Here is a 24,273-nt window from a genome sequence, read left to right as displayed (position 1 = left end):
GTACCTTTTCTCACGTTGGTCTTGCTCCATATCAGGTCGTTGTTGTGGTCAAGATGTGAGTTCATGGTCAGCAAAGTAGTAACTCCAGTTTGACATACTCCAGAAGACTTCACCCCACATCTTATCTCCACGTCGTAGAGAGATACATCATGGAAACAGGCCCTTCGGCCCAACACGTTCATGCCGACCAAAATGACCCATCTAAGCTGGACCCATTTCCCAGCTTCAGCAAATGGGACCAGCTCTAAAACCTTTCCTATCCATGTACTTGTCCAAATGTCTTTTAAATGTTGTTATCGTACTTTCCTTCACAACGTACCCTGACACCTCATATACCTACCACCCTCTGAGTGAAAAAGGTTGCCCCTTCAGGCTCCTATGAAATCATTCGCCTCTCACTTTAAACCTATGTCCTCTGGTTTATAAGTCACACCACCTGTTAAATTGACCTCTATTCTGGTGACAACCAACAAACAGGTTCTCCAAGCAATGGAAATAACAGTGATAATTTTCATTCGCAAAGCTGGGTTTGCTCAGAATAGGCTTCGATTCACAAAGACTACGATCCTGTAGAACTGAGAAACTGCTAACACAATCATACCTTCCATCCATTTCTGCTTCCTGCCCATAGGGTATAGCATGCATTTACAATGTAAAGGGTGATTTGCAGTGGAGAAAAGCTGTCAGTGTAGGTGTGGCCCTTAAAACAATCATGGCATTTGTAAATTAAATCTCATTTGCCAAACTATTCTTAGATTAATTTTCCCCAGTTAGAGGAATATGTAAATCCTCAGGGAGGCATGGAGGCACAGCGGTAGAGTTGCGGCCTTACAGCGCCAGGTTCGATCCTGACCACGGGTGCTTGTCTGTACGGAGTTTGTACATTCTTCCCGTGACCTGCATGAGTTTTCTCCGGGTGCTCCGGTTTCCTCCCACACTCCAAACATGTACAGGTTTGTAGGTTAATTGGCTTGGCATAATTGTAAATTGCCCCTAGTGTGTAGGATAATGCTAGTGTACAAAGATTGATAGTTGGCGCGGACTCAGTGGGCCGAAGGGCCTGTTTCTGTGCTATATCTTTAAACTAAACTAAATAATTTATCAATTATCAAACCGATTCTTAGCTGTTGATAGCTCACTTCTAGTTTATGTGGACTGCTTGTTTGGTAATCTGAAAATCTACCCTTAAATCTATCTTTGAGTTCTGACGTTAATTCAGTTTCTCCCTCCACAGAGGCTGTCTACCCTCATGGGTAAATAAAGAATCATATGTTTTTATTGAAATCTATTTTTATATTTCTGGCTAATTTTAGATGCACTGCTTGTACCAATATGGTGGGCGGCTGTGGAAGGATGTATTTCATAATGCCATATCAAAATGCAAACATGTTTTAAGTCAATGGGATAAACACTGAAAGGCTAGGCCAATGTTTTGCCAATGTGTTCTTGCAATGACCTCAATCATATAGAACCAAAACATAAATATCCGCTTGTAGCACTTAAGGTAACCTGTAACATTTATGACATGTTTGAACGCTTAATTTTCCCTGTGCGTGTAAATAAACCAGGCAGTAGATTTAGTAGAGAGAATTAAACAGTGGACATGCTGTGCTAATGTTGCATCTCATCGTAGCAAACTGGCTTTCGTCAGATCCTGCCATGGTGCTCTATGGTTTTGGCACAGTTGAAATACCTCATCTTGTATAGAGTCATAGAGTGACACAGTGTGGAAATAGGGCCTTGCCCACACCGGCCAACAATGTCCCAGCTGCACTAGTTCCACCAGCCTGCGTTTGGTCCATATCCCTCCAAACCTGTCCTATCCATGTACCTGTCCAACTGCTTCTTAAACCTTGCCTTTGATAAGGTCCAACACAGGAGATTAGTGGGCAAAATTAGAGCACATGGTATTGGGGGTAGGGTATTGACATGGATAGAGAATTGGTTGGCAGACAGGAAACAAAGAGTAGGAATAAACGGGTCCCTGTCAGAATGGCAGGCAGTGGCGAGTGGAGTGGTGCAAGGCTCGGTGTTGGGACCGCAACTATTTACAATATATATTAAGGATGTAGATGATGGAATTAAAAGTAACACTAGCAAATTTGCAGATGACACAAAGCTGGGTGGCAGTGTGAACTGCAAAGAGGATGCTAGGAGGTTGTAGGGTGACCTGGACAGGTTGAGTGAGTGGGCAGATGCGTGGCAGATGCAGTATAATATAGATAAATGTGAGGTTATCCACTTTGGCGGCAAGAACAAGGAGGCAGATTATTATCTCAATGGTGTCAGATTAGGAAAAAGGGAAGTGCAATGAGACCTGGGTGTCCTTGTACACCAGTCACTAAAAGTAAAAATGCAGGTACAGCAGCGCAGCGCAGCGGTAGAGTTGCTGCTTTACAGCAAATGCAGCGCCGGAGACTCAGGTTCGATCCTGACTACGGGTGCTGCACTGTAAGGAGTTTGTACGTTCTCCCCGTGACCTGCGTGGGTTTACTCCGAGATCTTCGGTTTCCTCCCACACTCCAAAGACGTACAGGTATGTAGGTTAATTGGCTGGGTAAATGTAAAAATTGTCCCTAGTGGGTGTAGGATAGTGTTAATGTACGGGGATCACTGGGCGGCACGGACTTGGAGGGCCGAAAAGGCCTGTTTCCGGCTGTATATATATGATATGATATGAAGAAAGCTAATGGCATATTGGCTTTCATAACGAGAGGATTTGAGTAAAGGAGTAAAGAGGTCCTTCTGCAGTTGTGCAGGGCCCTGGTGAGACCACATCTGGAGTGTTGTGTGCAGTTTTGGTTTCCTAATTTGAGGAAGGACATTCTTGCTATTGAGGCAGTGCAGCGTAGGTTCACGAGGTTAATCCCCGGGATGGTGGGACTGTCATATGAGGAAAGGTTGGAAAGACTGGGCTTGTATTCACTGTAATTTAGAAGGATGAGAGGGGTTAAAATGTATAGAATTATAAAAGAACTGGACAAGCTGGATGCAGGAAAAATGTTCCCAATGTTGGGGGAGTCCAGAACCAGGGGACACAGTCTAAGAATAAAGGGAGACTGAGATGAGGAAGAACTTTTTCACCCAGAGAGTTGTGAATTTGTGGAATTCTCTGCCACAGAGGGCAGTGGAGGCCAATTCACTGGATGAATTTAAAAGAGAGTTAGATAGAGCTCTAGGGGCGAGCGGAATCAAGGGATATGGGGAGAAGGCAGACAAGGGTTATTGATTGTGGATGATCAGGCATGATCACAATGAATGGCGGTGCTGGCTCGAAGGGCCAAATGGCCTCCTCCTGCACCTATTTTCTATGTTTCTATGTTTTTCTATGTTTCTATTCAACGTTGGGATAGTGCCAGCCTCAGCTAGCTCACCTGGCTGCTTCCATACACCCAGCACCCTCTGCGAAAAAAGGTTACCCCTCAGATTCCTATATCCCCTTCACCATGAACCTATGATGTCCTCTGGTCCTCGATTCACTCGATTGGGCTACAGTAAATGTTCTGTCTGCCTCTACTGATGCAGTGGGCAACACCACTCTCTGACGCACCTCCCCATTGCCCAAGAGTGTGAGGGTACCGACATATAATCGTTTAACCTCGCTGCTTGTGGCTGGAGGATCATCTGTAATGGACCTCCACTGTCACCTCTGGTGTTTCTCGTGAACCCACTCCTTGTCCACATTCCACCTGCTCCCCACAAAGCACAATGTCTAAACCCCCCCCCCCCCCCCAGCTACCCCTTCCATCACCAGGTTTGCAGGCTGATGGTCTGACATCAAGTTCCAGAGAAGGGCTAAATTCCCTCAGCTAATCACTGGAACGCTAAAGCCATTGTCTTTGGTGTCGGGGGGAAAAAATATTACAGATGCTGGTTTCAACCGAAGATAGATGGACACAAAATGCTGGAGTAACTCGGCGGGACAGGCAGCATCTCTGGATAGAAGGAGTGGGTGACGTTTCAGGAAGAAGGGTCTCGACCCGAATCGTCACCCATTCCTTCTCTCCAGAGCTGCTGCCTGTCCCGCTGAGTTACTCCGGCATTTTGTGTCTATCTTCCATTGTCTTTGGGTGCCTGTCAAAGAGCCAGGCCCATGTCCATCGGCTCCATCCACTGCCCTGGGTCTGGTGTTTGGGAGGAGCTTCAGCCCATCTAGGGGGGGGGGGGGGGGGGCTAAGACCACCTATTCCTCTATTCTGAAGCTATTCGATTCACTGCTTTAGCTTCACCTCTGCTCCATGCCTCCACCACTGGGCTAAAGCACAGGGTCCACTTTTACAGGTGTCCGAAGTTGATTTTATCTGTGTCAGAACAGACACAAACCCACTCCATATGGTGACCACACCTCCCCAGCATTGCAACGATTCACAGCCAAAGCAAGTGAGGCTGGTAACAAAGAACAGATACTAAAAGTGGAGGGAGAGGGAGAGAGAAGGAGAGAGAGAGAGAGTGGGGGGGGGGGGGGGAGAGAGAGTGGGGAGGGAGGAAGGGGGGAGGGGGTGGGGAAGAGGGGAGGGGGAGAGAGAGGGGGGAGAGGGGGGTAGAGAGGTGAGGGGTTAAGGAGGAGGGGAGAGGGGGGGAGAGAGGAGTGGGGAGAGGGGAGGGGTGAGAGGGGAGGGGCAGAGAGGGGAGGGGAGAGGCGGAGAGTGGAGGGGGAGAGAGAGTGGGGAGGGAGGGAGGAAGGGGGAGGGGGGGGAGGGGCGGAGGGGGAAGAGGGGGGCAGGATGGAGAGAGAGAAAGAGAGAGAAAACTAGTACTGCTGTTAATAGGAATGAAAGTATGCAGATGTGTTTGGGCTTTTGGATGTAATAATGTGAAGAGAGCTTGTTTGTATGGAGGGGGGCTGTTGATAAGGTGGGTGTCTGTAACCCGGCGATCCACACAAACTGACCTTCCCCATTCGACTTCCCAAATGCTTCAGGTCATTTAAAGTTCTGCCGCCTGGGTCCAAACTCTCGTCGAGTTGTACACCCACCACCTCCTGCGGGTTGCCCCCGAGTCACATCGATCCCTGGTTGCACAATGGCTCACTTGTAAATTGTTGACCCATGCCTTCAAATCCCTCCACCCGTCCCTGCCCCACTCGCTCACTGTCTGCAGCCCCCCACGGTATCTGCTCGCCTCCAAAGTCTGGACTCTTGAAAACCATCTACGCCTTCAAACATCACGATCCTAAACTCTGGACCATCCATCGCAAACCTATTTACCTACCGGCCCCTTCATTCTTCCTCTGTGTAACCACTAAAGACAACCCTATTTGATTAAATAATTTGTATAAGAAAATTACTGCAGATGCTGGTACAAATCGAAGGTATTTATTCACAAAATGCTGGAGTAACTCAGCAGGTCAGGCAGCATCTCAGGAGAGAAGGAATGGGTGACGTTTCCATTCCTTCTCTCCTGAGATGCTGCCTGACCTGCTGAGTTACTCCAGCATTTTGTGATTAAATAATTTGGTTGCCCGTCCATTATATCATTAAGTGGCTTAGCATCAGATATTAGTTCCGCGATGCTCCCGGGAAGTGTGTGGCATTAAACTTCATCAACCTGTGTGGGAAGGAACCGCAGACCCTGGTTTAAACCGAAGATAGACACAAAAAGCTGGATTAACTCAGCGGGTCAGGCAGCATCTCTGGAGAGAAAGAATGGGTGACGTTTCGGGTCAGTCTGAAGAAGGGTCTCGACCCTAAACGTCACCCATTCCTTCTCTCCAGAGACGCTGCCTGTTCCGTTGAGTTACTCCAGTTTTTTTTACTTGTGTCAAACTTCATTAACCTGTTCAGTGCCGCCTCCGAGTAGACTCGGGTCAGGCCAATAGTGGGGGAGAATTTTTTTTGGCAGTGAACAGGTTAAAGATATTTACATCGACTGATTAGCTGAATGCCAAACTTGAAACCAATGATGCATAATTTGCGTTGTAAGACTCCCCAATACAAAGGTACATGGTACCATAAGTAATCTAAACTAGGTCGGATGCGATGCCATATTAGGAAAGAAAAAACATTCTCGCTAATTTAACAAAGAGGAAGAAAAACTGCAAAATTCCTCCAAACTCTCCGACTGACCCTAAACTGAATCACCATCTAACACTTGTTCCAGTTGTGCAGTTAAAACCTCTCCGTCAATGCTGTGGATGACACCGATATCAGCTGTGGTCTGTGATCAGTTTATTGATCTCGCATTTGTTCTCAGCATCACTGAGCTATTAAAGGTAAATCTGGGCAAGTGTGTACTTGCTCGCAGTTCAGGGACTGGAGGTGTACATTGGCCAAGGTCGTGGTGAAACACAGCTTGATTGCATTTGGGAATGAACACTACTTCTCTGAAGTCTGAACAATAGACAATAGGTGCAGGAGGAGGCCATTCGGCCCTTCGAGCCAGCACCGCCATTCAATGTGATCATGGCTGATCATTCTCAATCAGTACCCCGTTCCTGCCTTCTCCCCATACCCCCTGACTCCGCTATCCTTAAGAGCTCTATCCAGCTCTCTCTTGAATGCAGTCAGAGAATTGGCCTCCACTGCCATCTGAGGCAGAGAATTCCACAGAATTCCAAGGAAGAAGGGTCTCGACCCGAAACGTCACCCATTCCTTCTCTCCTGAGATGCTGCCTGACCCACTGAGATACTCCAGCATTTTGTGAACAAATACCTTCGATTTGTACCAGCATCTGCAGTTATTTTCATACACTACTTCTCCGAAGGTAGACACAAAATGCTGGAGTAACTCAGCAGGTCAGGCAGCATCTCAGGAGAGAAGGAATGGGTGGCGTTTCGGGTCGAGACCCTTCTTCAGAGTGTCATTCCTTCTCTCCTGAGATGCTGCCTGACCCGCTGAGTTACTCCAGCATTTCGTGTCTACCTTCGATTTGAACCAGCATCTGCAGTTATTTTCCTCTACTACTTATCTGAAGGGAATTTTGAAAAGCCTGTCCTCCATTCACGGGCTGAGGGATATTTACTTGAGTATTAATTTAGAAGCGTGATAAATTGATAATAAATCAACCAAAAGTAAATGGGTTTAGGTGTAGGCGGGAAATGGGATTGCAAATGTTGGAATCTTGAGCAAAAAAAACCTACTGCTGGAGGAACTCAGCGAGACAGGAAAATCCACAGACCACGTTTCGAGTCGGGACCATTCTTCAGACCGAGGGGAAAGGACACGTATTCTTTTCCACTGAAAGAGGCATCGACAAAGATGAGTGTGTAAAAATAAAATGAGGAGAAATAAAAATTTAAAATAAATGTGTTCAGGACCATTGCTGGTAAGACTGGTGGTAAGTGGAATTCTCTGCCTCAGAAGGCAGTGGAGGCCAATTCTCTGAATGCATTCAAGAGAGAGCTAGATAGAGTTCTTAAGGATAGCGGAGTCAGGGGGTATGGGGAGAAGGCAAGAACGGGGTACTGATTGAGAATGATCAGCCATGATCACATTGAATGGCGGTGCTGGCTCGAAGGGCCGAATGGCCTCCTCCTGCACCTATTGTCTATTGACTGGATTTATTATCACCCACCCATATTTGTCTTGCACTAAATGGTTTGCCCAGCCATTTCAAAAGCCAATTAAAAGTTAACCTGAAAACGGACACAAAAATGCTGGAGTAACCCAGCGGGCCAGGCAGCATTTGGTTCTTAGTCCTTCAAAATATTCCAAATGGAATTTAAACTGGAGGTTTAAACAGCATCTCTGGCGAAAAGAGATAGATGGTGTTTCGGGTCGAGACCCTTCCTCAGACTGAGAGTCAGGGGGGAGAGAGGGAAACGAGAGATTTGGGACTTATGAGTATAAGAAAATAACTACAGATGCTGGTACAAATCGAGGGTATTTATTCACAAAATGCTGGAGTAACTCAGCAGGTCAGGCAGCATCTCAGGAGAGAAGGAATGGGTGACGTTTCGGGTCGAGACCCTTCTTCAGACTGAGGGTCTTATGGGACTTGGGGACAGATGGGACTTATGAGTGGAAGACGTGCAAAAAAGTAATGATAGTCAAGGAAAGGTGGGGCCCACAATGGTCCATTGATAGCTGATAACGAGTTGTACAGACACGAAAACTCAACAGGACGCTGTTTTAGGGGGGAGAGAGGAAGACAGCGGGGGGGCAAGGACTCCACAAATATACAGAAACACACACACAAATGATTGCCCGGAATATTAAGAACACACACGTCCAAATTTGCCAACTAGAAACCCCTGAGTTCTCTCCTGTAGGAACTGAACTGGTGAAGGGTTGCATGTTTTTTTCCCCTTAGCGACCACTGTGAACCCTGTTAGATTTTAATCTTGGTTAGTTCCCAGCCAGAACTATTGATCCCAGTCATAAAGGGAGAAATATTTCCCCTGTCGCCATTAAGGTGCTCATTTAAAAGGCAATTTCTTCATCACCCTTCACGTTATTCGACCCCACACGCCAGCTGATGTTTAACGCGTTACTTGAAGTCGTTTGTTCGCTTCCTCTTGAACTGTGTCTGTGTAGACGCCTCAAAAAAAGTCCCTTCAGATAAGTAACGTTCATTTCCAAGGAGACCGGCAATGTGGGGCAAGAGGGCCGGCACAAAAATGAAAAATGACTGGGTTTTTTGTTTTGGAAAAGAAAAATGTAAACTTAAGGTTTCCGTTTCTATGTTGGATTCAGGGTTTGGGTTTTTTTCCTGTGTGTGTCTGTGTAAAACAAAAATCCAGCCCTTCATTTTCTTGGCTTCTGCAATCAGTCCTCGCTCTGTGAGTATGTGGTCCAACGCTGAGATGAAAACTACTTTTGTTACCGCTGGAGTGACATAGAGAGACCAGTGTGTTGGAGAACGGTGAGACCAGCGAGCAGAAGGGAAGCCGGAGACGGCATCTGGTGGCTGAAACTCTGCGCACTATTAGTCACTAATAGTGGGGATGGGTAACGGATAATGTACTGAGGAAGGGCCAGGAGCGTGTGATACAGCACTAAGACCAAGCATATCTACCATACCCCCCCCACATATCCACGGTGCATTGAAAATGAGAGAATAATCAAAACGTGCACTTAAACATGCCGTGCTATTTTTCAACCGTGATAAATTAATAATCGATCAATTGAAAGTAAACCGATTTTGTTATTCTTTCCTTTTTTTTTTAGTTTAGAGACACGGGCCCTTCAGCCCACCAAGTCCACGCCGACCAGCTCACACCAGTTCCATGTTATCCCACTGCACACTTAACCCACACACCCGCGCGTCGTTGGAGCGCGGCAGGAAACCGGAGCACCCGGAGGGGAACCCACGCGGTCCGGTCACAGGGAGAACGTGCAAACTCCGCGCGGACGGAGCCCGGGTCAGGATCGAACCCGCTTTCAGCAAGTGCTGAAAGGCAGCAGCCCCGCCATTCATTTTCCCGACACTTTAAAAACATTGTTAAAACAACGTTCTCTTCCAAAGCGGCGTTTAAAGTTCACGCAGGCAAATTCAACAAGGCAAGTTAAAATCATATACGGGTGTATCAGACAGCCACACGCTGCATTAATCTCATCCGGCAATATTTGAACATCTGTCTGAGAACAGCGATCGTTGGGTTGCTGCAGAGTGCGGCTCACACTAACCCCTCTGTGTCCTCAGTATTTAGACAGGAACGTCAGACTCTCCTGACTAGCCAACCTTTCCAATCTATTTCTTCCTCCCCGCATCATTCGAAACATTAAAGTACCAGACCGTGGAAACAATAATCTCGCCGGGGCCGCTTAGACACTGCATGGATTGTTATCAAACATCCTGGTGTTAGTAGTATAAGAAAATAACTGCAGATGCTGGTACAAATCGAAGGTATTTATTCACAAAGTGCTGGAGTAACTCAGCAGGTCAGGCAGCATCTCAGGAGAGAACGTCCCATTCCTTCTCTCCTAGATGCTGCCTGACCTGCTGAGTTACTCCAGCACTTTGTGAATAAATACCTGGTGTTAGTAGTCACTGACTGTCAGACAGCATCTTAGGTTATCCGCAATACAATCCAACAACAAAACGACTTGCTCTACAACCCGCGCGGTTAGAAGCTCCAGCATTAAAGAGAGCAGATTAATTAGCTTTTTCCTCTGGCATAAAATCTTTATTACATTCTCCCCCCCCCCCCCCCCCCCCCCCACCCCCTACATCTGGAACAGAAGCATTTCAACATCCAGTTAAATAAGTAGCACATGCTGTTTTAGAAACCCCCCACAGTTCCCTCAACGTTTGGAAACTGTTTGCTTTACTTAAATCTCGCCCACTCTCAAAAGGCCAGTTAGTTACCTTGTGCAGTGCTGTTGTTGAGAAATGTGAAAAGTACCATACACCTTGCAGAGAGACTGACTTCGTTTGAAAACCTTGGATCCCGGAGCTGGTGGGCACAGTCCTCGGTTCGTTCGTTCGTTCCTTCCTTCCGTGGTTGTTGTTTTTTGGTCGTGTGTGTGTGTGTGTGTGTGTGTGTGTGTGTGTGTGTTGCCTTTTTGTTGTTGTAGGTGCTTGTCCTTCTGATGGGGTTATCCGCGCCCGGGCAGGCAGGATCCGTGACTGAGAGAGGCAGAGAGGGAAAGACAGAGCAGACTTCTCCAAGCCTAGACCAGGAGCCACAGAATGGGCTGAGGAACTGAAATGCAAAAGGCTCCTCCTCTCAGCTGCTGACGGGTATCTCCCCTAATGCTGAGAAATGACCAGACTCGTGGATCCGCCTCCGTAGACAGCCGGCTGGGGTCGAGGGGCTGGCAGCTAGAGACCACAGAGCCTGGAGGTGGGACACACTCAATCACAGAGTAAGGGGGGTGGGAGGAGAGGGGGTGCAAGTATTCATGAGTGCAGCATCTTCTTCAGAATGCCACAAGGCAGACAACCACTGTGAACAACGCATCAACGTGACTGCCTTTATTCACAAAATGCTGGAGTAACTCAGCAGGTCAGGCAGCATCTCAGGAGAGAAGGAATGGGCGACGTTTCGGGTCGAGACCCTTCTTCAGACTGATTCAGTCATCAACGTGACTGCCTTAACTCTTCACAGAAAAAAAAAGATTTAAAGTGATTGTCACCTTTTCCAACCCGATTGAAAATCAAAATCTTTTTGGTGAAGTACACATTGGCTGTTTAGGAAGGCAAAGGGCAATAATTAACGGTCCTCATGTGGTGGATGGGGGGGGGGGAGAATTTCAGCAGCTGATTTTTTGTCTCCATTAGTGAGCGCTACCTGACACTGATCTTTGAAGCAGAACTTTGAACAACTGCAAACCATTGACAAGAGTAGTTTGTTTCAGGGAGCAAGGAGTGGTGGGGTGGGTGGGGGGGGGGGGTGGGATGGGTGGGGGGGGGGGGGTGGGATGGGTTAGGGGTGGGATGGGTGGGGGGGGTTTGGGGGAGCGGGGAGCAGGCATTGCCAAAGGATGGGAGGCGAGGTGATGAGATAAAGAGGCAGAAGGTGAGGGGAGGGGAAGGAGGTGAGAAAGGAAAACTCAGAGAGAGCCATGACGAAATGTGTAGGAAGGAACTGCAGATGCTGGTTTAAACCGAAGGTAGACACAAAATGCTGGAGTAACTCAGCGGGACAGGCAGCATCTCTGGAGAGAAGGAATGGGTGACGTTTTGGATCAGCTGAAGAAGTGTCTGGACCGGAAACATCACCCAGTCCTTCTCTCCGGAGATGCTGCTTGTCCCAGTCTGACAGCAGAGATGAGCTTTGGGGGGACTTGTACTGTGCTGTAAATGTACTGCACTCATTCCCCTTGTACTGCTCTGTACTACGTTCCCTTGTACTGTACTGTACTGATGTGTAGGAAGGAACCTGTCCCGCGGAGTTTCTCCAGCTTTTTCTGTCCAAGTTCTCTTGTACTGTACTGTAAATGTGCTGTAATACACTCTAAGTACACTGTACACTGTGGACGGCTCGATTGCAATCATGTATTGTTCTGCTGACTGGCTAGCACGCAACAAAAGCTTTTTATTGTACCTCGGTACACGTGACAATAAATGAAACTGAACTAAACTCCAACTGATTGTGGGTGGTTCTGATAGAACCAAGAAAATAACTGCAGATGCTGGTACAAATCGAAGGTATTTATTCACAAAATGCTGGAGTAACTCAGCAGGTCAGGCAGCATCTCAGGAGAGAAGGAATGGGTGACGTTTCGGGTCGAGACCCAAGGGTCTTCTCCATCTGAGATGCTGCCTGACCTGCTGAGTTACTCCAGCATTTTGTGAATAAATACCATATGTGTTTCTGATGATGAGGGTTTGTGTGACACCCTTAGTTGTATTACCCACGGCAGTTCAGCTTGGAGGTGATCTCTTTACTTTGAGCTAAAACCTCTTGCAGGAAACCATCAGTCATAGTGACGCACAATGTTCCAAGCCCGTGAAGCACAGAGGCACGATTCATGAAAGACAGACACAAGATGCTGGGGTAACTCAGCGGGACAGGCAGCATCTCTGGAGAGAAAGAATGGGTGTCGTTTCGGGTTGAGACCCTTCTTGAGAAAGTAGAGTCCCTGCACGTTATCAGTCTGTACCTACATTGCTTTTGCTAATGAGTGTCTAACAGATGTGCAGCGGCAGAGTTGCAGTCTTACAGCACCAGAGACGTGGGTTCAATCTTGAACACAAGAACACAACCGGCCCCTCGAGCCCGCTCCGCCATTCAATACGATCATGGCTGATCCCACCCCAACCCCCTTCCCACTATTGCCCTTCTTCCCACCCAAAAGAACCGTGTGATCTCCCGGAGAAAAACCGGATAAAAACCCAGGCCAATTTGGGAAAAAATTCTGGGAAATTCCTCTCCGACCCCAAGCTAGGCGATCGAAACTTGTCCAGGAGATTACTCAGGTCTTACTATACTGTGGGTGCTGTCTGTATGTGCCTTCTGTGACCGCGTGAGTTTTCTCCAGGTGCTCCGGTTTCCCCCCACACTTCAAAGACGTACAGGTTTGAAGGTTAATTTGCTTTGGTAAGCTGTAAAATTGCCCCTGGCGTGTGTAGTTTAGAGTGCAGTGCGATCATTAGACAGTGTGGACTCAATGTGCTGAAGGGCCTGTATCCTCACTGATTCTCTAAACCAATGTAAACTAAACTGGCCATTTAGCTTTCGTGATCAATTTGTCACAAATTCCTCCACACTTTTGTGGTTGAAGCGACCTGCTGTAAAATATTCCCCCGGGTCCATTAACGAAGGGAGTAGCTGCCTTGGTGGTTGAGTGAAAATGAAAGGCAGTTAGTGTGACTCAGGGACCAGAATACCTGATTAGTTACTCACTTGCTCACTATGTCCGTGTCTTGTCAATAACACCTTCCTTCTTCAATGGAATTTACAATGAAACAACATAAAATGTGAAGGTAGACACAAAATGCTGGAGTAACTCAGCGGGTCAGGCATCATCTCTGGAGAGAAGGAATGGGTGACGTTTCGAGACCCGAAACGTCACCCATTCCTTCTCTCCCGAGATGCTGCCTGTCCCGCTGAGTTACTCCAACATTTTGTGCCTACCTTCGATTTTTAAACCAGCATCTGCTTCATAAAGGTGAATCTCAGCACTCCTATTTCAAACACTGTCCACTTTGTGGATTCCAAATCATCTCCAGTTCCATTAAACCACAAATGTTTACCATGTCCTAATTCCTCTGTTCCACGCTACTGCCTGCTAAACCATCAGCGATCAGGCACGTTGGCCACGTTTATCTTGGCCACATTTACTGAAAATATAGAGCTCGAGGGGCTAGTGGAATCAAGGGATATGGGGAGAAGGCAGGCACAGGTTATTGATTGGGGACGATCAGCCATGATCACAATGAATGGCGGTGCTGGCTCAAAGGGCCGAATGGCCTCCTGCACCTATCTTCTATGTTTCTAAAATGTTATCTTCCCTTGTCTTGATAGCGACACTCATTAGCCCATGTCTCTCTGTGCCACCATCCTTTTCCCGAAGTTGGGGGAGTCCCGAACCAGGGGCCACAGTTTAAGAATAAGGGGTAGGCCATTTCGAATGGAGATGAGGAAAAACCTTTCCACTCAGAGAGTTGTGAAGTTGTGGAATTCTCTGCCTCAGAAGGCAGTGGAGGCCAATTCTCTGGATGCTTTCAAGAGAGAGTTAGATAGAGCACTTAAAGATAGCGGAGTCAGGGGGTATGGGGAGAAAGCAGTAACGAGGTACTGATTGTGAATGGTCAGCCATGATCACGGTGAATGGCATTGCTGGTTCGAAGGGCCGAATGGCCTACTCCTGCACCTATTGTCTATTGTCTATTGTCTATTTTTAATTAAAGAATGTACTAATGGATTCAATTTAATTTCTAACACCAATTTGCACGATGTGCTGGAGTAACTCAGCGGGTCAGGCAACATCCATGGAGGGATTGGATAGGTGACTGATCAATGGGGCCCCTTCCTCAGACAGATCAGTTTGACGCAGGGTCCTGACCCGAAACGTTACCTATCCATTCCATACACGTTTTGGGTTGGGACTCTTCTTAATGCAGATCAGTTTGAAGAAGGGTCCCGACCTGAAACATCACCCATCCATTCCCTACACCATTTTGTGTCGGTACCTTTCTTCAGGGTGATTGAAATGTTGCCCCAAAATTCCCTCCACAGATGCCGAAAATAGACACAAAGTGCTGGAGTAACTCCATAGGTCAGGCAGCATCTGTGGAGAAAGAGGATAATAGACAATAGACAATAGGTGCAGGAGGAGGCCATTAGGCCCTTCGAGCCAGCACCGCCATTCAATGTGATCATGGCTGATCATTCTCAATCAGTACCCCGTTCCTGCCTTCTCCCCATACCCCCTGACTCCGCTATCCTTAAGAGCTCTATCTAGCTCTCTCTTGAATGCATTCAGAGAATTGGCCTCCACTGCCTTCTGAGGCAGAGAATTCCACAGATTCACAACTCTCTGACTGAAAAAGTGTTTCCTCATCTCAGTTCTAAATGGCCTACCCCTTATTCTTAAACTGTGGCCCCTTGCTCTGGACTCCCCCAACATTGGGAACATGTTTCCTGCCTCGAACATGTCCAACCCCTGAATAATCTTATACTTTTCGATAAGATCTCCTCTCATCCTTCTAAATTCCAATATACAAGCCTAGTCGCTCCAGTCTTTCAACATTTTGGGTCAGAACCGTTCTTCGAACTGGGTGTAGAGGTGGGGTGGGTGGGGATGGGGTGGGGGGGGGGACTGTAGGTGGGAAAAGGCCAGTAAACCGGTTGTCCTGCACCCACCCATTGGTGGGTGGCTAATGGCCAAGATGGCTTTTGGTACATTGGCTTTCATCAGTCAGGGTATTGAATATGGAAGTTGGGATGCTATGTTACAGTTGTACAAGGCATTGGTGAGGCCACATTTGGAATACTGTGTTCAGTTTTGGTCACCCTGCGAAAGGATGCCATTAAACCAGAGAGAGGGCAGAGAAGATTTACGAGGATGTTTCCAGGGCCTGAGGGGCTGAGTTGTCGGGAGAGTTTGGACAGGCTAGGACTTTTTTCCTTGGAGCACAAGAGGCTGAGGGGTGAACCTGATATTAACCTCTTTGCACAAGGAACTTTGGACTTTGTTTTGATTTTTGTACTTTTTGTACTTTTTGTTTTTTTTAATTTATTGAACTTTTTTTTAACGTTTGTTTATTATTTAACCTATTGAATGATGTGTTTGCAAACCTGTTGTGCTGCCTGCAAGTGAGAATCCCATTGTGCTGTTAAGGTACCTATGATAATAAATACTCTTGACTCTTGAGAGGTTGATTGTGAGACTGATCAAACACAACATCAGAGGTATTTATTCACAAAATGCTGGAGTAACTCAGCGGGTCAGGCAGCATCTCAGGAGAGAAGGAATGGGTGACGTTTCGGGTCGAGACCCTTCTTCAGTCCGAAACGTCACCCATTCCTTCTTTCCTGAGATGCTGCCTGACCTGCTGAGTTACTCCAGCATTTTGTGACTAAATACCTTCGATTTGTACCAGCATCTGCAGTTATTTTCTTAAACACAACAACAGGATCAGGTATTCCATTACCAGGGCCTCAGGGTGTTTATGGGTTGAAGGATCATCCAAACCAATCTATGGAAAGACCGAAGATAAGATTCAAGATAACAGAGAATGCAATAAAATGGAGGCAGGACTTTTTTTTCACGTTGGTATTGGTTTATTTTGTCATAAGTACTGAGTATCCAGTCAGATCATAATGTACATTAGTACAAACAAGCCATGCACAAATACAACAGGCAGTGCAAAGAGGAGGGGCGGCACGGTGGCGCAGCGGTAAAGATGCTGGCTTACAGTGCCAAACAGCCAGGTTAGATCCAGACTATGGGTGCTGTCTGTAAGGCGTTTGTACGTTGTCCCCGTGACCTGCGTGGTTTTTCTCCGGCTGCTCTGGTTTCCTTCCAAACTCCAAAGACGTGCAGGTTTGTAAGTTAATTGGCTTTGGTAAAATTATAAATTGTCCCTAGTGTGTAGGATAGTGTTAGTGTAAGGGGATCGCTGGTCGGCACAGACTCGGTGAGATTAAGGGCCTGTTTCTGCGCTGTACCTCTAAAGTCCAAAGTCTAACGAAAAATATCAGTGGGTAATGTTACAGTGTTATAGCATTACGCTTACAAAGGAAGTGCAGGTAAGAAAAAGCGCAAGGGCGCCAATGAGATAGGTTGGGAGATTGGGACCACACCTTAATTTATGAGAGGTCTGTTCAGTAGTCTGCTAACAGTGGGGAAGAAGCTGTTCTAGAAGGTGGTGGCACGTGCTTCTGCCTGGCAGGAGAGAGGAGAAGAAAGAATGAGTGGTGTGTAAATGGTCCTTAATTGTGTAGTCTGCTTTCCCAAGGTGTACATGGAGATGATGCAGGGAGGCTAGTTTGTGGGCTCGTGGGGTTTGCGGGATAGTCTGGGCTACAGGCGGGAAAGTGGCAAAGTCCACAAAGGGGTGGCACGGTGGCACAGCGGTAGAGCTGCTGCCTCACAGTGCTAGGGACCCGGGTACAATCCTGAACTCGGTTGTTGTCTGTGCAGAATCTGCACGTTTTCCCTGCGACTGCGTGGGTTTTCTCCGGGTGCTCCGGTTTCCTTGTGATGTAATGAGATGAACTTCACACGCAAACGGGAGGAACAGCACCTCACATTTTGCTTGGGTAACTTGCAACTTAACAGTATGAACATTGAATTCAATTTCTAGTAACTAACCTGCCAACAATCCCCCACTCCCCCCCCTCCATCCCCTTCCCTATGCCCCAACCCTATTCACACCCATTTCTCCCCCTCTCCCCCTCCTCCTGTCCTCTTCCACCTATATTCCTTCATCTGGCTTCACAATTCATACCTCTTTTATGCTTATCCCACACTTTTTGTCTCTTCAACTTTGGCCTTTGTCCAACCATCTACCTGTGAAAAACCCCGCTCCCCCTCAACTTGTTTCCTCTTATCTGTTGCCTCCATCTCTCTTGCAGCTTTCTAGCGGGGGGGGGGTTGATGTTTCTGGTCTGGACCCTTCTTCAATGACACCAGCACTTCTCTTTACTGAACCTAGTCCTTTGCTTCCAGTCTTAATTTTATTTGTTCTGTGCACAATTAACTACAGATCCTGGAGCGAAAGTACAATCCAGGCAAGATCGAAAACATAAAACAACAGATTGTAACCAAACTATTTGAAACTCCACAGTCTCCCCTTTGTTGCCATGTGTGGGCTGGTATCAAAGGAAGTCAAGTTTTATTACAGCATTTCAATTCTTTCAAATGACTGCTCTTCAAAACAGTTTTTATTAATGCCTTCTTTTCAAAATATATGTTCTCACTCCCCACATCCTGGGGAGAGCAGGGAATTACTCTTGACAACAAAGTTTAGGGTCAAAAGTCAGAAGAAATTCTTGATGAAAATATTTCCTAGCAAATCAGTCAGGGGTGAACCAGTGGACCCGAGTCTAGGAAAGCACTGGACTAGGAAGAGTGCTAAACTAGCTACAGGATTAAAGATCAGGGACTGTCAAACTACAGGATATACTTCTATCAGATGTATATAATGTTATGTGAGGTGTAGACAGGGTAGACAGTCAGAAACCATTCCTCAGGGTGGGAAAGGACACAGCGGGCCTACGAGCTAAAATTCTGAAGAAGGGTCTCGACCCGAACCGTCACCCATTCCTTCTCTCCAGAGATGCTGCCTGTCCCGCTGAGTTACTCCAGCATTTTGTGTTTATCTTCAGCTCAAATTCTGAATTGGGGTAAGTTCAAATTTGATTTTTTTTAAATTTAGAGATACAGCGCGGAAACAGGCCCTTCGGCCCACTGAGTCCGCGCCGCCCAGCGATCCCCGCACATTAACACTATCCTACACACACGAGGGACAATTTTTTACATTTGCCCAGCCAATTAACCTACAAACCTGTACGTCTTTGGAGTGTGGGAGGAAACCGAAGATCTCGGAGAAAACCCACGCAGGTCACGGGGAGAACGTACAAACTCCGTACAGACGGCGCCAGGAGATGTAGTCAGGATCGAACCTGAGTCTCCGGCGCTGCATTTGCTGTAAGGCAGCAACTCTACCGCTGCGCCACCGTGCCGCTGTAGTTCCTATCTAATGGTATTAGATAGGAACTAGGTCATGTTTTGACCACGGTGTGGAGCCCGCAATGGCCGCCCGCCTCGCCAACAGTCCGTCTCGTTCCTTCCTTCATTGTCGTTTTTTAGTATGTGTTAAATGTATGTTTTAGTGTTCTTTAGCTTGTTATATGTGGGGTTGGGGGAGATGCTATTTTTTTCCGTATCGTATCTCCGTCTGCACTGCGGCCTAACATCGAGGAGCTGGCGGCCGATTCCAGGGAGACCGATTTTGGGAGCTCCAACCGTGGGAGTCTGCGGACTTAACATCGCGGAGCTCGCAGTCCCTGGTTAGAGACCGACATCGGGAGCTCCAGGTCGCAGGAGCTTCGACCGCCCCGACGCGGGAGCTTCGATCGCCCCGACTGCGGAGGTTCGACTGCCCCGACCGCGGGAGAATAAAGAGGAAGAAGGTTGTACTTTATTGCCTTCCATCATAGTGAGGAATGTGGGGAACCTGCTGTGGTGGATGTTTATGTTAACGTTTATGTAGTTGTGTGTCTTGTTGCTTTTTTTTAGTATGGCTGTATGGTAATTCGAGTTTCGCTGTACCTTAATTAGTACACGTGACAATAAACTGACCTTTAAAACCTTTGAGCCTTTGAAGTTGATTGGGGTAGGTTATTTGCAGGCAAAGGGATGTCTGGAAAGTGGGATGCTTTTAAACGTGTGATGACTAAAGGTCAGAACATGCATGTTCCTGTTAGAGCGAAGGGCAAGGCAGGTGGGAGCGAGGAAGATTTTTAGATTTAGATTTAGAGATACAGCGTAGAAACAGGCCCTTCGGCCCATCGGGTCCGCGCCGCCCAACGATCCCCGCACACTAACCCTATCCTACCAGGGATAATTTTTACATTTGCCCAGCCAATTAACCTACAAACCTGTACGTCTTTGGAGTGTGGGAGGAAACCGAAGATCTCGGAGAAAACCCACGCAGGTCACGGGGAGAACGTACAAACTCCGTACAGACAGCGCCCGTAGTCAGGATCGAACCTGAGTCGACGGCGCTGCATTCGCTGTAAGGCAGCAACTCTACCACTGCGCCACCGTGCCGCCCTGAGCTTGGATGATGAAAGAAATTGAGGCTCCAGTCAGGAAAAAGAAGGAGGCATGGGACGGGTAGAGGAAGCTGGTATCAACTGTATCCCTGGAGGAGGTTCGGGAACCGAGGAGCATATTTAAGAGGGAAATCAATAGGGCAAAAAGGGGCAGGAGATAGCTCTGGCTGATAATATAAAGGGAAATCCAAAGAGATTTTCTAACCACATTAAAGGAAAGTATTTAGCTTAGTTTAGTTTAGTTTAGTTTATTGTTATTGTCATGTGTACCAGGCTACAGTGTAAAGCTTTTTTGCTGCCTGCTAAGCAGTCACTGCCATGACTATACATGATTACAAGCAAGCCATTCCGGGTGTCCAGATACAGGATAAAGGGTGTATCATTTAGTGCAAGATAAAGTTCAATAAAGTCAGATTAAAGTTCGTTCAAAGGTCTCCAATGAGGTAGATGGGAGGTCAGGATCGCACACTTGCCATAATCCATTGCTACAGACGGTTGCGGAGGCCAAGTCATTGGGTATTATTATTTTGGAGATTGATGGGTTCTTGATTGGTAAAGGCATCAATGGTTATGGGGAGAAGGCAGGTGAAGGCGGGGAAGATAGATCAGCCATGATCGAACGCGGAGTAGATTCGATTGGCCAAATGACCTAATTCTGCTCCTGTGTCTTACTGCCTTTTGGTATTATGATTTATTGTGTTCGGCATTCTCTTCGGATCGTTCACCTTGTTGTGGTGAAGAAGCTTGCGTGCCCCCATGATTCCGAGATCGATGCCGTCGGATGCACTAGCTTCTGGTAGGGTCACCCATGGCGGTAAGGTCGAGGATGATGGTCCAGACCAAAGATACCAGAGGAGCAAGATGAACCACTCCATTGAAATCGCCCATACGGAAGTGCAGTACGCAAAGCAGCGTAACGTCCGCCATTTTAGTAAGCAAAACCCGCTGTTCGCTCTGCCTCTCGCAGTGTAATCAGTGTTTTGGGGGAACAGTATGTGGTGAGTCTGTGGAATTCTCTGCCACAGAAGGTAGTTGAGCCCAGTTCATTGGTTATATTTAAGAGGGAGTTAGATGTGGTCCTTGTGGCTAAAGGGATCAGGGGGTATGGAGAGAAGGCAGGTACAGGTTACTGAGCTGGATGATCAGCCATGATCATATTGAATGGCGGTGCAGGCGTGATGGGCCGAATGGCCTACTCCTGCACCTATTTTCTATGTTTCTATGTTTCTATGTGATGATACCATTAAAAAGGCAGAATATATCTCATCTATCAATTCACGGATTTTTGTTATTTTTCTTTTAAAATGTTTCTGCAAGTTTCTGCCTACTAAAATGGCGCCGTGACGTACTACGGTTCTTAGGGTCGAGTGGTCTATCTTGCTCTGCTCTATTATTTTTGGTCCAGACTAAGAACGATTGAACCTACAAGACATCAACGGCAGACCAGGCGGACGAAGTTATCTTGAACTCAACGGCTGTGAAGGCGGATGAAGGCTGCAACAGATCTATCAGCTCCAATTGTCTTGGTTCCCTTGCCATTGGAATGAGGTGATTGATTGGTGAAGGACCGTGTGCTTCTTGGAGTGCAACATCAAGTACACGTTAAACAAACACACGCACAGGCGTCTTCGTTCTGACATCGGAACGTAGACCTTGAGGGATGGCCACGACGACGACAATGTTCGGCATAGACATTTAATGGCTGATTCCTGTTCCTGTGCTGTACTGTTCTATATTCTATTTTTCTGGGATTGTCTGACCCAGGAACCATCTTCTTATAACACCATGTCAGGAGAGCTGATGTTAACTGTGCGCAGGTGAGATTTGAGATATACAATACAATACAATACAATACAATACAATACAATATATCTTTATTGTCATTGTACAGGGGTACAACGTGATTGGGAATGTGCCTCCCATAAGATGCAATAAATTAATTAGCTATTCAGTATTAATTTAAACAACCCAATGAAACAAATTGTAACAGTTTTAAAACAGAATAAAGTGCAAGTAGATCTGTGCCGGTTCGCTGTGCGATGTGACCATCCGGCTCAGCAGGACCGGTTCATAGTAGCTATGGCCCTGGGGATGAAGCTGTTCCTGAGTCTGGAGGTGCGGGCGTAGAAGGCCTTGTAGCGTCTGCCCGATGGTAGAAACAGACTGTTGCAGGGGTGTGAAGAGTCTTTGTGGATGCTGGTGGCTTTTCTGAGGCATCGTGTGTTGTAGATGCCCTCCAAGGCTGGTAGCTGTGTTCCGATGGTCCTCTGAGCTCTATGGACTACCCGCTGAAGAGCTTATGTGGGGACTGCATTGTCCACTGCTGGTGGAGCCATTCCCCTAGATTTCCGGCATCCCACGGCTTTTCCCAAACTCATGAGCTCTTTGTGTAAAGTCCAGCAGGAGCTACAGAGAGAGAAAGAGCTAACTTCTCAGGTCATAGAGTCATACAGCGTAGAAACAGGTCCTTCAGCCCAACTTGCCAACACCAAGCAGCAAGTCCCATCTACACTAGTCCCACCTGCAGTGTGTTTGGCTCATATCCCTCTAAACCCATCCTATCCATGTACCTGTCTAAACGTTTCTTAAACTACGATAGTTCCTGCCTCAATTACCTCCTCCAGCAGCTTGTTCCATACACCCATTACTCTTTGTGTAAAAATGTTATACCTCGGGTTCCCATTAAACCTTTCCTCCCTCACTTTAAACCCATGTCCTCTGGTTCTCGATTCCCCCACTCTCGGCCAAGAGGTGAATGAACGTTTGTCAGAAGCCATTTTGCACCTCCCAGGTACATCAGCATTGCAGCATCCACCGTACTTTGCTTTTGCGTCCTGCAGTAATTTGGGTATTTAAAGATTTCATCCTTGCGTACCACAGATGAAACCTGGAATGTGGCTTAGCGCAACTTCTAAAATGTAAAGTAGCACGGAGACACAAGAAACTGCAGATGCCGGTTCACCAAAAAAAGCACAAAGTGCTGGAGTAACTCAGCAGGTCAGGCAGCATCTCGTGAGAACATGCATTGGTAATGTTTCGGATTGAGACCTTCCTCAGTATAGTACCACGTCAGGTTTAGATGGGGCATGTTGGTTGGCATGGGCATGGGCAAGTTGGGTCAAAGGACCTGTTTGCACACTGTATGAGTATGAGTCTATGATCTTTTGCAGGAATTAAGCGATTTACAGGTACCCTTCTGCTCTCTTCACCCATGTTCATAAGATATCGTATTGCAAGGCACTCTTTGGCAATCACTATAACATGCAATTTCTGAAGGTCTGATTTGTTTTGTAATATTAACTATTCAGGTCCTCAACTAACTCTCTCAATGACTTGAAGTATCATTTTATTTTTGTTTCAGTTGCTTATCTTCAAATCTCCCTTCAAGATTTGGCTGAACTAACCTCCCCCATGTTCAGAGTCTTTTATGCATTAGGACCTCAGCAGAAGTAGTACCTGTCAAGATATGTGGTATGATCATAGACTTTAGAGATTCATAGTGGAAACAGGCCCTTTGGCCACCAATTGTGGACGACCAGTGATCATCCTGTACACTCGCACTATTCCACACACTAGGAACAATTTACAAATTTACCCAAGCCAATTAACCTATAGACAATAGACAATAGACAATAGACAATAGACAATAGACAATAGGTGCAGGAGTGGGCCATTCGGCCCTTCGAGCCAGCCTGCCTTCTCCCTGTACCCCCTAACTCCGCTATCCTTAAGAGCTCTATCTAGCTCTCTCTTGAATGCATTCAGAGAATTGGCCTCCATTGCCCTCTGAGGCAGAGAATTCCACAGATTCACAACTCTCTGACTGAAAAAGTTTTTCCTCATCTCAGTTCTAAATGGCCTACCCCTTATTCTTAAACTGTGGCCCCTTGTTCTGGACTCCCCCAACATTGGGAACATGTTTCCTACCTCTAATGTGTCCAACCCCTTAATAATCTTAAACGTTTCGATAAGTTCTCCTCTCATCCTTCCAAATTCCAGTGTATACAAACCTAGTCGCTCCAGTCTTTCAACATATGGCAGTCCCGCCATTCCGGGAATTAACCTGGTGAACCTACGCTGCACGCCCTCAATAGCAAGAACCTACAAACCTATTTGTCTTTGGAGTGTGGGAGGAAACTGGAGCACCCCGAGAAACCCATGTGGTTAAGGGGGGAACGTACAAACGTACAAACTGCGCACAGACAACATCGGTAGTCAGGACCGAACCCGGGTGTCAGGCGCTCTAAGGCAGCAACTCTACCGCTGCTCCACCGTGCCGCCCCAACCGCACAGAGTTGAATCAGAGGTTTGTTACTCAATATCTCAGCAGGCAGTGAAGAAAGCCAATGGAATGTTGGCCTTCGTAACAAGAGGAGTTGAGTATAGGAGCAAAGAGGTCCTTCTACAGTTGTACCGGGCCCTGGTGAGACCGCACCTGGAGTACTGTGTGCAGTTTTGGTCTCCAAATTTGAGGAAGCATATTCTTGCTATGGAGGGCGTGCAGCGTAGGTTCACTAGGTTAATTCCCGGAATGGCGGGACTGTCGTATGTTGAAAGGCTGGAGCGATTGGGCTTGTATACACTGGAATTTAGAAGGATGAGGGGGGATCTTATTGAAACATATAAGATAATTAGGGGATTGGACACATTAGAGGCA

The 24,273-nt window shown here is 47.0% G+C and overlaps 1 protein-coding gene across 3 annotated transcripts in view; it reads right to left on the bottom strand.

Moving 5' to 3' along the window:
* LOC144608968 (aggrecan core protein-like) overlaps positions 1–10,546 on the bottom strand; it is a 101,450-nt gene extending 90,904 nt beyond the window's left edge. For all 3 annotated transcript variants that reach the window (XM_078427241.1, XM_078427243.1, XM_078427242.1), the window contains exon 1: positions 10,250–10,546. Coding sequence is in view for 1 of the 3 variants with exons in the window: in XM_078427242.1 (XP_078283368.1) it covers positions 10,250–10,289 (40 nt within the window). In the remaining 2 variants the exon portion in view is untranslated. The remainder of the gene's footprint in view (positions 1–10,249) is intronic.
* Between the last annotated feature and the right edge of the window lie 13,727 nt (positions 10,547–24,273).

This window comes from Rhinoraja longicauda, chromosome 33 (genome assembly GCF_053455715.1).
Source record: "Rhinoraja longicauda isolate Sanriku21f chromosome 33, sRhiLon1.1, whole genome shotgun sequence".
In the NCBI taxonomy this organism is placed as follows: Eukaryota; Metazoa; Chordata; class Chondrichthyes; order Rajiformes; family Arhynchobatidae; genus Rhinoraja; species Rhinoraja longicauda.
This window is presented reverse-complemented; position numbering and strand designations above follow the sequence as displayed.